Below are 14613 nucleotides of genomic sequence, written 5' to 3'. Positions count from 1 at the left end.
TCTTGTGGCAATAGAAATTTTAGAAAAAAGATTTGGAAAAGCACAAGAAATTATTGACGTCCATTATAATCAGTTGATAAATATTCCATCAGCTGATAATAACATAAGAAACTTGCGATATTTGTTAGATCAAATAGAAAAACATATCAGAAGTTTAGAAGTGTTAGAACAAAGAGTTAATCAAGACATAATTGTTTCAATTATCAGATCGAAGTTACCGGAATCAGTCTTGATCCAACTTGAAATACAGAATGGGGTTGACGAGAAATGGACAGTGCATTCTATATGCAAGCGTTTGCAAGAATATGTAATTGCTCGTGAACGAGCTTCAAAAGGTACATATATTCAAAATGATAAAACAAGATCGTCATTAGGTGCTATGAACAATAAATCGTTTAATCATGGAAAACACAATAGCTTCGGGAAAGAAATACAGAAGTCTTCAACACAATCATTGATTTCAATGCCTAGTAAACTACATCTATCGAAGAAAACTGCTGATTCTCACAAGAAAAGGTGTCGTTACTGTGAGAAAGACCATTGGAGCGACGAGTGTTGCAAATACAAGACAATTAGTGAAAGAAAAAATCACATTAAAGGTAGTTGTTTTAAATGTTTGAAGGAGGGACACTTATTTAAAGATTGCAAAACAAATAAGGTATGCGTCTACTGTGGTGAATTGAACGTACATCATCGAAGTTTGTGTCCAAAAAAGTTTGGTTTTAAATCAACAGTTACAAGCTTATCCACAGAAATAAATGAATCTGGCTCTCAAAGACAGGAAAATGGACTTTTGACAATGAATGAAATGGTACTTATGCAGACGGCTCTTACCGAAATCAAAAATCCTGCAAGAAATTTATCACAACAGGTCCGTTTACTGTTTGACTCAGGTTCACAAAGAAGTTATATATCAGAAAAGTTAGCACATCGCTTGTGTTTGCAGGAAGAAGGTGAACATGATATTCACGTTGTAACATTCGGTAACCAAAAGGCCAAGACGATAAAAACAAAATATACAACGCTACAAGTGAAGTTGATGAATGGTAAATTTATGCAAATATCAGTGAATATAGTTCCTTTAATAAGCGGTGAAATGCAGAGAAGGCCCATTGATGAACTTTCATGTGACAAAGTGAATGAAATATTATCAAGTGTTCAATTGGCAGACGACCTTCCGAGAGAAAGCGAAATTTCACCCATTGAATTATTAATTGGGAACGATTACTATCTCGATTTCGTAAACGGAGAAAAGATAGAAGTGCAAGAAGGATTATATTTGCTTGCATCCAAGTTCGGGTGGATACTGAGTGGAAGAACAAAAGATAGATATAATGAAAGTTATCCTGAAACTAGCATGCTCATACTTACACAAAGCAGTTGTATAAACAAGACAAACGTTTTCACAACTATTGACTCTTCAGTGCCATCCAAAACAGAATTAGAAGATTTCTGGAACATAGAGTCTATAGGAATTGTAGATAAACATTCAACATCAGATGATGATATCGCTATGGAACATTTTAAAGAGACATTAATATATAATAAAAACAGGTATTCAGTGACATGGCCTTGGAAAAGTGATTGTCCCGATCTTCCAACAAATAGAGAATTGGCATTAGGTAGGTTACGTTCAGTTGTTAACCGCATGAAAGGCAAACCTGAAACATTGCAAAAATATGACAATGTGATACAGGAGCAGTTCAATAAGGGAATTATAGAAAAGGTAATCACAAATGAAAACGATGGAGTTGTACACTATCTTCCACATCATTGCGTTATTACACCTCAAAAGACGACAACCAAATTAAGAGTAGTGTATGACGCATCAGCAAAGACTAAAACGGGAAATAACAGTCTAAATGACTGTCTGTATCGAGGTCCTGTGATGATACAAAATTTATGTGGAATACTCCTACGATTCCGATTACATAAAATTGCAATCGTTGCCGATATTGAAAAGGCATTCTTACAAATAGGCCTGCAGAAAGATCAACGTGACGTCACAAGGTTTATGTGGTTAAGGGATATTAAAAATACAACAACCAAATCAGATAACATTCAAGAATACAGATTTTGTAGAGTGCCCTTTGGAGTAATTTCCAGTCCTTTTTTACTTGGTGCAACTATAGAATATCATCTCGATAGATACAATAATGCAATCACAAAACAAGTCAAAGATAACATTTACGTAGATAACTTGATTACTGGAACAGCCAACGTCTTTGAAGCAAAAACTCTCTACCAAGAAACAAAAAACATCTTTAATTCTAGTTCGATGAATCTTAGAGAATGGATTTCAAACAATGAAGAAATAAATTCAATGTTTACTGATGAAGACAAATCTGATGTTGAGTCAACGAAAGTTTTAGGTCATGAATGGGATGTACGAAGAGATACCCTTTCTTTTAGATGTACTTCCAAATACATTGGAAATCAGTGTACTACAAAACGTGTAGTGTTAAAACGTGTTGCATCTATATTCGATCCCTTAGGTCTAATAAGCCCTATCATACTCGGTGTGAAAGTGTTTTTACAAGACTTATGGAGTAAAAACGTTGACTGGGACGATCCTATTAGTGAAGCAGATAATAAAAAATGGAAGGAGCTTGAAAGTCAACTAGAAACTATCAAAGAATGTAATGTCCCAAGATGTATTTCAAATCAAAGTTCAAAAGATGTAGAATATCGTCTTCTTTGTTTCTGTGATGCATCACAAAAGGCTTACGCTTCTACGATATACCTATATCAAAAGTCAGAAAACGAAATCAAAAGTCATCTAGTGTTCACAAAAACACGATTGACTCCAGTAAAACGATTATCTATACCACGATTGGAATTATTAGCTGTTGTGATTGGTTTACGGTGTCTAAAATTCATTAAAGATCAAATCAGTATTCCAGTCATCAAATTGCATGCATGGACTGACTCTCAATGTGTACTTCATTGGCTCCAATCGAAAAGGAAACTCTCTGTCTTTGTAAAAAATCGAGTAGAAGAAATAAAAGAATCAAAGGATATTACTCTGTCGTACGTTTCAACTACTGAAAACCCAGCAGATATTGCTTCTCGTGGTACAAGTGTTAACGGACTTATGAGAAATAAGTTATGGTGGCACGGGCCAAATTGGTTACAAAATCATCCTGAAAATTGGCCCAAATTCGACATAACTGCAAATGATAAAATGAACAAAGATTGTGAGTCAGAGGAAATTAAACCCAAAGCAAAGAAAGAAAACCAAACAAATTCGGATTCGAATGACAGTGAAATAAATTTATTACAAGTACAAAAAATTAATATCAAAGAGGTCAATCAACCATACGTGAACTTTGGTCCTTCAGGCATTGACAGTACAAAATACGAGGGGTGTCCCAGAATTACGTGGACTTATGCTGTAACTCAAAAACTACTGAAAATAAAAACAAACAAAATTAACATGAACAAAATGCAACTTTATTGCATTAGTACAAAAATTTCAAAGTTGTCCGGCAACTGGATCAGTGTCTGTGGGCAGAGTAATGAGACAAGGGGTAGCGGGTGCGGGGCAGTCCATTCCGACGTTACGACGTCATTCCGGTGGCGTCGCTAGTTGTTAATAAATGCGTGGCGTTGAATGTCAGTTTTTCTCAACATAGTCGCCGCCTAACTCATAACACCTATGGTGTCGATATATCCACTGGTCGTACACCGCCCTGTATAATAATAATAAAGCATACTATTAACTTTTGTTACGATAATAGTGTTAAAGACGACGGTGATAATGCTGACGCCGTATTATTATTATTATTATTTATTACTATTATTATTTTTATTATTATTATTATTATTATTATTATTATTGTGGAGTTTATTTTGTACGCAAAGACAATGTGCGTTAACAAGGGAAATAACCTATCATGCGCACTGCTTACTATAGCAGTTTGAGTTCACTTTCTTAAAAGCTGAAGCGGATAAATTGCGTTTAAAATAATAAATTGTGATTAGCTTAATTTTTAAAAATCATTTTTTTAAACACAAAATTATTGCTTACCCTTGAATAGTACTCAGCATTGACCTTGGTGTAACGCCTGTCCCGATCTATGACGTCCTTGACTTCCTTAATTGACGCCGCAGTCAACGTTGACTTTCTCCCACGACCCTTGTCGTCTTCAATGTCCTCTCGGCCGTCTCGAAAACGCTTATGCCACTTGAAAACGAGTGATCGACAAACAGGAGGTCTCACTTTTGCAGTCTCTAACATTTCCTGCGTCTGTGTTGGCGTCTTCCCAAGATTAACACAAAAACTTTGATGATAGTCCGATGTTCCGCGTAATCCGTGGACGTCATTTTTTGTTAAATATCCAAGAGCAACGGTTGTCAGTTGTCCGCTGGTAAACAATAACGGAAACAGCTATGACGTCAAAATTTTAAACGAACGTTCATATGACGTCACTGCATATGCTTACGACGTTGCGCCATTTTTTACGTATAAATACGCAAGATATACGAAAGTAAAGACAACTTATTAATACAAAATATTGGACTGCCCCGCCCTGCGCATACTGCGTTACTATAGCGACGTAAAATATAGAGAAGCAATGTTAGAAATTTAAAAATAATGGACATATTCATTAAGGATATGTTAAAGGTATTGTGTACAAATTTGTTAAAAAACGCATTAAAAAATAAAAAAGTTATAGCAAAAGTCCACGTAATTCTGGGACACCCCTCGTATTCATCAGTAACCAAGCTTCTAAGAAAAACCCCCGTTTTTATTTTCTTCGTTTTGTAAAAATTAAAAAAAATTTTTTTCCTAAAAAAGGTACATTTTTGAAATGCAAAAAATCAAAATTTATTATCTACTTTCCATTTTAAAAATTTTTCAAATTTTCAAGAATTTTTTTGGACCCCTTTAAATGGGGGAAAAGAAAAAAAATTTAAACTAAATTTAAGGAAATTTTATAGACTTAAAAACATTCTCGATTTTAAAGGGCCCGTCTCAAAAATGAAAGCTTACTAAAAAACCGAAAGTGCCCAAATATTTTTACCAAAAAAATGTTTGGGTAACAGGGTTTAAAAAAAATTTTAAAGTACTAAAAACTTTTTCCCATAGGTTTTTCCCAAAATTACCCACCTTTCAACTCGTTATGGTTCCAAAAGGGAAGACTGCATTAAAACTGTCTCAAGGTTGTCTTTATGTCGTCGCTTTAAAGGGGGGCCCGAAAAAATTTCCTTTTTTGTGCTCTTATCCAAAATCAAGAGTAACTGAAGATATACCTTTTTCTAGAGTAGGACTCGATTATATGGGTCCACTTTATATAAAAACATCCAACGATGACAATAAGGTTTGGATTTGCTTGTTTACATGTATTGTAACACGCGCTATTCACCTAGAACTTGTGCATAATATGAGCACTATAGAATTTCTACTGTGCTTTAGAAGATTCATTGCTCAACGTGGAACACCATATCTTATTATAAGTGATAATGCTTCACAATTTAAAGTAGCAAATAACATTTTGGATACTGTTTGGAATAAACTTCAAAAAAGTGATGACGTCATGACTTACGTGTCTAATGCTGGAATTACATGGGTGTTTAATGTTGAACTTTCTCCTTGGATGGGAGGGTTCTACGAAAGGCTTATCGCATTAGTGAAAAGATCTATAAAGAAAACTATTGGTAGACAGCTACTTAACATTGTTAATTGAAAACCCTTGAAAAAAAAATAAAAGCATTTTTTAAACTAAAGGCCTCTGTGTGAAAGGGAAATGATATCAACTAAAACCCCTACCTTAAACACCTCCCCTTTTTTCTCCCCAAATAACCCAAAAAAGGGGGAAAATCCAGAAGGGAAATTTGAAGAGTTTATTTAAATTTAAACCTTTGGGAAAGCACAGCATTTAAAATTTGAAAAATTATGGAAAAAAGGGCCAAAAATCTTTTTTGGACACTTTTTGGGAAAAAGGTATGGAAAATAAATTTTATTTATTTTAATTTACGAAAACCACGAAATCAAAGATGAAGTCAAAGAACAAGTTTGAACAAGACCCAAATTCGGAAATTTTTGGGTGTTTAAAAAAGATGACCATAAAGGGGAAATTTGGGAAATTTGGAAAAAAAAACCCCAATTATTTAAAAAACCCAGAGATTTGATATCGATCAGCAAAGTGTTTTACTTAAAATGGCAAAAAATTCGGAAACCCTTATCTCTTATACCCTTTTAAAATTTCAGAAAAAATCTCAAATTGCAAAAAAAAAGGGAATTTACAAAATGATAAAGGGGGGTTAAACCCTGCCAAAGGGAAATCAAAGATAAAAGTATAGGTTTTAAAAAGTTGGGTAAAAAAGATGCTAGTTCGTAAATTTTCTTCATATTAAAAATTATATTTTATATAGGGACATATCAACGGGTTAACACAAAAACCCAAAACCCTTTAAACTTTTCATTTTTTTTAAAAAATTTCATTCCAATACACTTAAAAAATATTTATACTAAAAAAAACACGAAAAGCTCTTTGAAAAGGGTTTCTTCCGAAAAAATCAGTATTTAAAAAATCAAACATTTTTTAAAGCGTTAAATTTTCCCACGAAAAGTCCGGGGGCCGGGTGAAAATTAACCAAAATTTTTCCCTTGAAATTTGGGCCCAAAGTCCCGAAAAGTATATAAAAAATTTTGGTAAATTTTAACTATTAATTATCTGTAAATTAAAAAGGGGGAATATGATAAATTGAACTTGTTAAGGGTTTTACAAAAATCTTAAAAAAAATTTAACGTAAAATTCATAGCATTTGAAAAAGAATTTTTGGATGTATAATTACGGGATAAAATTAAATTCGGGAAAAAGGGAAGTTTTTTTGGTTTACTTTTTTTGGAACACCCCAAAAAAATATCTTTGACCCGAAGCACAGATTTTAAAGTTACGCAGTTTCAAAATCAAAAAAAGATTTAAAAAGTAAAAAAAAAGTTTAAAAAACCAGTGACATTTTTCACAAAAACAACCAACTTATACGCCGTTATTTTGAAGAATTTCAGTGTTTATTGAGAAAATTTATATGGATAATTTCAAAAAAAGTATAAATTTTATCAAAAATAAGTGTTTTACCCGGACGTATTTTCGACGTTTTATTTGCAAAATTGATGATACTTTTAACGGGGGGGCCACTTTTGTGTTTTTTAAATTTTGAGGGGTGTGCGGTTGTTACGGGAAAGTGCCGTTTAGGGTTTTGAAAATATACGCTTTGTGATGAAAAAGTGCGAAATGATGTACTGGAATGTCCCCGGGATTTTTGTGTTTGAAAATTAAAAAATTTTGATGTTAAATTGCCGATTTTTGTTTGGAAATGCCCTTATGATTTTTAATGTCCCGATTTATGATGTGAAAAATCAATTTTATGTGATGAAAATGGCTGTTTTATGTTTGCTTTTAAAATTGCTGCGTGCGGTATTTTTCCCTTAAATAAAACAGTAAAATAAATTTTTTGGGTTTAAAAAAAATTTGGTGTCCTGTAAATTTACTTCGAGGGAAAAACAATAACTTTAAATTTAAAAGAAAAATATGAGATAAACAATTTAAAATAAAATGTTATGATGCTAAAAATTCTTCAAAACCAAAGGGGATGTTGTTTTATCATTTTTGGTGCAAAAATTCGGTTTGACAAAATTTGGGAAAACCCCGTTTAACCCTTAAAACTTGAAAAAAAACTAAAAAATTAAAAAACAAAAAAGGAGTTTTTGGGGCACTTTTCGGATCTTTGGTTTATTCGGGAAAAAATATTAAATTCACCGGTTTTCCAAAAAATCGGGGCCCTTGGTTTTCCTTTTTTAAGGAAAAAATAAAAAACCAAAAAAAAATTTGAAGAAAAGCGAAAAAAACCATAATAAAAAAATGTTTTTAATTTTTGGGGGTTTACTAAATTTTTTAAAAAAAAACTTTATTGAGTATGATTTTTTTTAAAAAACGTTGTATATAATTTTTTCTGAAAATTATTTGGGCCGGGGAATGTCGTAAAGTCCGGCAATTTTTAAATTTTGAAAATGTTTTCCCCCGGGGGGCCGGGCCCGGGGGTTTTGGTAACGCTTTTAAATTTTTTGTGCATGGGGGAACGTGCCCTTTTTTTCGGTCCCCTGGAGGGCATTTTTATTATTAAGCGTATTTGTTTGGGTTTAAATTCCCTTTTTCAAAAGCCTAGCTAATTTCCCTTTTCCTTAGGGGTTGGGGTTTTCCCTTAAGAAAAAAAACTATTACGGGGATTTTTCATTTTTTTTTCTTTACGGTTTAAAGGGGGAAAATTTGCATGGTGTTTAAAAATTAAATTAAAATGTTTCTTTGTTCTATTTTCCATTTTCCAAACAATTAAATTGTTTTTAAAAAAATTTTAAAAAATCAAAATATTCGGGGGATTTTTTTTTTTCCCCCTTTAATAAATTGAGATATTTTGGGGAAAAATTTTTGTTATCTTTTTTTTTGAAGGGGAATTTTTCAAAATTTTGGTTTTTTAAATCTTTTTTAAAAAAGAAAACCGTAATTTTTTAAATGTTCGCCCCATTTCCCCTCGGGTTTTTCCGGGTCTTCAAGGGTCCAATTTCCAGAACCTTTTCTATTATCGACTATTTTCAACTTTTTCCCTTTGGATACAAAAGGGGTTCTTTTTTCCCCCAACTTTTTGGAATGGGTTAAAAAAAAGATTTTTTTTAAAATGTTTCCCCGGAAAACCATTTTGTTTTAAATTTTATGTCTAAAGTAATATTGGGGTTAAATTAAAATTTGTTTTTCCAATATTCCTTAAATTTATAAAAAATGTGTTTTTTAAATATAGTGAAATATGTTTTTTTAAAATGTTTCTTTAAAAGGTTTAAAAACTTTTAAATGTCCCAATAAAAAAATTTTTTCGTTATTTCAATTTTGGGTTGCTTGTTTAAAGTTTATTTAAATTTATATTTTAAATTCGTATAATGTAATTAAACGGGGGCCCAATAAGGTGCACCGGGGTGTTTAAAAAAATATGTTGGTGTCTAGGGGTTTTCCTCAAAAACAAGGGTGCATAAAATTGTTGCTTAACAGGTTCGGGGCCATTTTAAAACACTTCATTTTCCCGTCTTTATACCAGTAAAAAAACAAGGAGTTAAATTGGGAAGGGCAGAGAAAGGGAATTAAAAATGTTTGGACTACAAACTTAAAACTATACTTTTTTTGGGCCCTTAAGCAACTTTGGAAATTGTTTTTATATAAGTTTTTTAAATATTTTAATTTAAATTCTGTTTTATAAAAAAAGCATGATCAAAAAACTAAAATGCGTTCTTTGTTAAAACCGGGTTAAAATTCAACGGGGGGTAGCCAGGAAAATTTATTTCCTCTTAAATCATGGTAAATATTTAAATATTAAAAGAAACTCTGCTACACTGGTTAGCAAAAATGATCATGTTTATTTTAACAAATATTTTATTTACCTTAAAATTATTTAATTAAGTCAGATACACATAGCCAAAACTTTTCATAATTCATATTAAATCTTTGTAATAATAACATTGACAATTTTTTTTTTAATATTACATGTATTAATTAATTTTTCTATACTATGCTCTCCATTGTTACGTATATATTTATATCATACAGTAAAACAAGAGCTGAAATGTTTTAAAGCACTTGTTTTTGTATTTATGACTGCAGAAAAAAGTTAGGAGTACCCTGAGGCACCCATAGGAATAGTCCTAAGTTTAGTCTTAAAATTGTTCTTAAAGCCTTTCTTGAAACGCAGTTTTATCACGGTTTTGCACCGGTCCAAAATTTTTCTTTATGAAACGCACCCCTGATCTGAACATGGCAATGAAATGCGCATCTCATCTTGTATTAATAGTTCTCATAAAGTTTCATTGTATTCAAGCAAGATGTTGTAGAGACAAAATAGTGCGTAAACAATTATTGCACTTTATGCATACTGTATTACTAATCAAGGACCATAACTCTCATTTGAAGGGTCTGACCGGGACAAGATGAGTATATGCTCATCTCCTATTGGTATTGATTGTTTCAACAAAGTTTTCTTGAATTTCTTTGAGTGGTTGCAGAGAGATAGCACGGAAGCTATTATTACTCTATACGCATACTGCATAACTAAATAAGGGACATAACTCTGTGATTAAGGGTCTGACCGGAGCAAGGCAACAATATAAGCATCTCCTCTTGGTATTGATGGTTCCCATAAAGTTTCATTGAATTCGTGCAAGTAGTTAAAGATAAATAGCAAGGAAACGATAATTGCTCTATATGCATACTGCATAATTAATAAAGGGCCATTACTCTGTGTTGAATGGTCTGCCAGTGACTAGATGATTATATGCTTATCTCATATTGGCAATGATTGTTTCCGTAACGTTATCCTGAATTCAAGTCAGTAGTTCCAGAGAAATAGCACAGAAATGATTATTGCTCTAAATGAATACTGCATAACTAACCAAGGGCCATAACTCAGTGTTAAAAAATAAGACTGAAACAAGGCAAGGATATGCGCATTTCCATTTAATATTGGTGGTTTCCATATTTGCATTGATTGTTTACACAGATTCCTGCCAGTGGTTACTAAGAGATACGTTTATTACTCTATATACATACCGCATATTTAACTAAGGGCCATTACTCAGTGATGAAGGGTATGTGCTAAGCAAGGCAACAATATGTGCATCAACTCTTCTTTTTTAATTTGTAATTTTATTGACCCCGTCATAGGTACAAAGGGGTCGGGAGCATCCCCAGTGTACCTTACAATTACAGTATTAGTATATGGTATGCAAAGATATAAGTTTTATTAGTTTAAAACATTTGTGTAGAGCAATATATTAATAGTTCATAAACACTAAAAAAATCGTACAGATCATTATTATTTTTAATACTACAAAGTTTCAAGCCTTTAAAAAGAATGGAAATTTTAATATGTATCTGTATATTCAAAGAATTATTAATTATATAAATAGCTTGAGTTCAGAGAGAATCTTGTAATTTGCAATTATAAAAATGAGTAAAAGGCTCCTATAAAAATAATGAGATCGAAAAACTTGCTTTTAATAGTTCCTTAGTTGTAAAAGTCATTCTACAATGTTACCTCACTTGTGGATATTTATCAAAAATCAAAAATTATGATATTTGGAGGAATGTAGCATTCATTGTAAGGATTTTACCAATATAAATTTCTTATCTAACTTTTAAACTCCCAATTACTTTTTACAAAATAATGAAAAGAAGTTTTCTAACAGCTAATTGTTGCCCACTTAATAGATAAAAATGAATTATCTTTCCATTTATATACAACCTCATAAACATGAACATATTTATCCCAATTTGTACAACAGAACATTCAATTTCACTTCATCCAATTAAAAGTACGTGCATGTCTTATCTGTTAATAAAGTTTTAAAATTGGCATAGTCAGGAACCAAAATTTGTGAACATGTGAAATTTCAAAGAATAAAAAAGGAAATACAGTGTAACTTCTGAAAACCGAACACCTGTGGGACTAGCCAAAAAGTTCGCAATTTGGAAGTTTCCGGAATTCAGAAGTTCGTATTTATCTGGACAAGTAGAAACATTATATTAATATTGAACACCAATTGTTTAAGACATGATGAAAAATATAGAAAGCTTATTAAATTCATAAAATGGCAAAATAGTAGGACTTTTAAAAAGTTATAAATACATTGTATATTAAATTTCATTATCACCTATAACTAAATTTGTTGATATAACAACATAATGTCATGTTGTACCAGCTAATAATAACCTTACTCTTTTGTTTTTTCATCACAATATACTTCTCTTTTTTTAATTTTTACACTTCAATCAAATGTTTGACATGCTTAAAAAGTTGTGATTGTAAGGTGTTGATTGTAAGGTTTTGAGGTGTCAAAATAAATGGTTTCTGCTAATTGGAAGATACTGACATTTTGAAAGTTTTATAATCTCATAATATTTTTTCAAACCTTTTTTTAAATTTCGGATTTCGGAAGCAAATTTGAATTGATTTCACCAGTTTAACCAGAAAATCTTTCGGAATTCAGAATATAGCAGTTCCGGAATTCAGAGGTATTTATTACATTGAAAATTGAAAGAGAAATTTCGGGACCCTGAAAAATGTTCGGATTTCAGAAGTTTCCGGATTTTAGAAGTTCCGGAATTCAGAAGTTACACTGTAATATATTATTACTACACAGATAGATTTCATTCCAGTTTGAGTTATGCAAAACAATCTACCAAATTATATAGTATGGTTGATACAATTTTGAGGGGTATAAAAAAGACCGGAAGAGCAAAAAAAAAAAAAAAAAACAAGAAAATAAAAAGGACATAAAAAGGGTTTGGTGCTATCTATGCGTGTTTAACCTGAGTAACTTAAGACTTGGTTTAAAACTAAGAACACTTTTTTGCTGGAATGGATGAGATAGGGGCATCAACTCTTTGTATTGATGGTTCCCTTGAAGTTTCATTGAATTTCCGCTAGTAGTTGCAGAGAAATAGCAGGGAAACGATTATTGCTCTATATGCATACTGAATAAATAATCAAGGGTCATAACTCTGTGATTAAGAATGTGACCATAGTCAGGCAATAATATGCGCATCTCCTCTTGGTATTGAACGATCCTATACAGTTTCGTTGAATTCCAGCCAGTGGTTGCAAAGAGATAGCACGGAAACGATTATTGCTCTATTTGCATTTTCAGGGGCCATAACTCTGTGTTGAAGGGTCGGACCGGAACAAGGCGACGATATGCGCATTTTCTGTTGGTATTGATGATTCCAATAAAGTTTCGTTGAATTCCATCTAGCAGTTGCAGCAAACTAGCCCGGAAACAAAATTAGAACGGACGGATAGACGGACGGAAGGACGGACGGACAACGCAAAAACAATACCTCCTCTCGATTCCATCGGCGAGGGATAACAAAACCGGCAGATATTCCTTCCATACGGATTGCTGTGCAATATCCTGATGATTCCGCTCTTGCAATGATCTTCAAACATATGTTGAAATATCTATGAGCACATATCGGCATAAGGTTTGTTATCTGCTGATATGTTTTTGCCCATAAGCAATGGAGTTTAACATTTTTTATTTCTTAATAACATCAAAGAAACGAATATGGATGATCTGTTTCTGGGAAATAGATTTTTTAAATTCTTTTATGCTCTTTTATACAGATTGAATCGTTAAACATATATCTCAGTTTCAAAGGCATTCTAAAGTTCTCACTGCATACATGATATATAAGGTATGACATTTCAGTCCGATTCAATGTAAGCAAATTAATATATGCCAAAAAAGACTTTCAAAAAAACAAAATCAGCAAAAGATAGGTGATGTATATGGCAAAGAATATGTTTTGGAAACTGTCACAAGATACCAAAAATATAATAGTTTTTGAAATTAAAAAATGATTGCATTTCTGAGGCCTCTTAAAAGCATGCGATTGTCTCTTTGCAGCAGTGGAAAATATTATTTAATTGTTCAAAGGACGGGAAATTAAGAATCGTTTTATTTGCCCGTATTCGGAGAATAGCAACATATCGGTCGCCGGATAATCGATGAGATGTTTCAAAGTGAAAGGCATAGCAAATTTCGCTACACGCTTCACTTTGTCATATATTAGATTTTGGTGATATTGTAGCTGTTGTGTTTATGTTTCAAAACGTGAAAACGTAAGACGCTACTCAGTAAACAAACAACAATTAAGGTATACATTTTAAAGTAAATAAAGTGAATTGCACCACTGTAACGTGAATAGTATTTTCCGATTTTTACTTCTAACTTGTTGTTTAAAAAAAGTCATTTTTAAGCGGAGTATGCACTTAACAATTTTTGTAGATTGCTTCTGTTGATTTAAAGTCTTAAATGAGATTCATTAACTTTAATTTGAAAGCATTATTGTTTGTCTGAATTTGGGTTTTTGGATATATTCGTCATGATATAGTGCGAGTCATATGGTTTGCCCATTATTGAATGCCAGCTTTGCCAATGTGCTTAGAACAATTCTACATTGACATATTTTAAAATATCTGCTTCGAACAAGCGGCAACTGAATAATGCTAAGTTTTAAGAATACCGTCTCTGTTTTCATGCTGGACGTTGTACTTGATTGAGTTTTTATCAACATTATGAAACAAATTGATCATATGCTTAGGTTCATCATTGTTTTATCTTAAATCCATATGAAAGACGTTAATTGAATATTTCTTATTATAACATGCATATTTGCATTTTCGGAAAAAGGTTGATAATAATTGTTACTTACTGTGGATAATTCAGGATCCTACAAACAACAGTTGCATCGCGCTCATCAAAATGATCATGGCAGACTGTTCCCCATCGCTTATTATGCCAAACTTCTAGTCTCCCTTCAAATTGATTTGACCCGTTCACCAATCGGACATCTAGAATAGCATAAAATATATTTGATATTTTTGCATATCAATTAGGATGATCATAATATTTTCTTTTTTCATGAGCATAAGTTCTGTATATCTTCTTGTTAAGAATAAAACTATTTCAGTGAAGTTCGGAAACAATTCCATAAAAGAGAAATAGCATTTTAAAGCAATCGTGGAAGTGTCTAGCATTTGATATTAAGTCGGAACATCAGCAGCATT

General features: G+C 32.2%; 1 protein-coding gene across 5 annotated transcripts in view; it reads right to left on the bottom strand.

Annotated features, from left to right (window-relative positions):
- Positions 1–14613, bottom strand: part of LOC132743110 (deleted in malignant brain tumors 1 protein-like) — a 180390-nt gene that overhangs the window by 117323 nt on the left and 48454 nt on the right. For 3 of the 5 annotated variants that reach the window (XM_060731624.1, XM_060731622.1, XM_060731621.1), the window contains exon 13: positions 14259–14397. The exons of the other annotated variants lie outside the window; for them this stretch is intronic. In XM_060731624.1, coding sequence (XP_060587607.1) covers positions 14259–14397 — 139 coding nt within the window. The remainder of the gene's footprint in view (positions 1–14258; positions 14398–14613) is intronic. 5 annotated transcript variants of the gene reach the window in all.

This window comes from Ruditapes philippinarum, unplaced genomic scaffold (assembly GCF_026571515.1).
Source record: "Ruditapes philippinarum isolate M1 unplaced genomic scaffold, ASM2657151v2 ctg981_1_1_1_1, whole genome shotgun sequence".
NCBI classification, from domain to species: Eukaryota; Metazoa; Mollusca; class Bivalvia; order Venerida; family Veneridae; genus Ruditapes; species Ruditapes philippinarum.
This window is presented reverse-complemented; position numbering and strand designations above follow the sequence as displayed.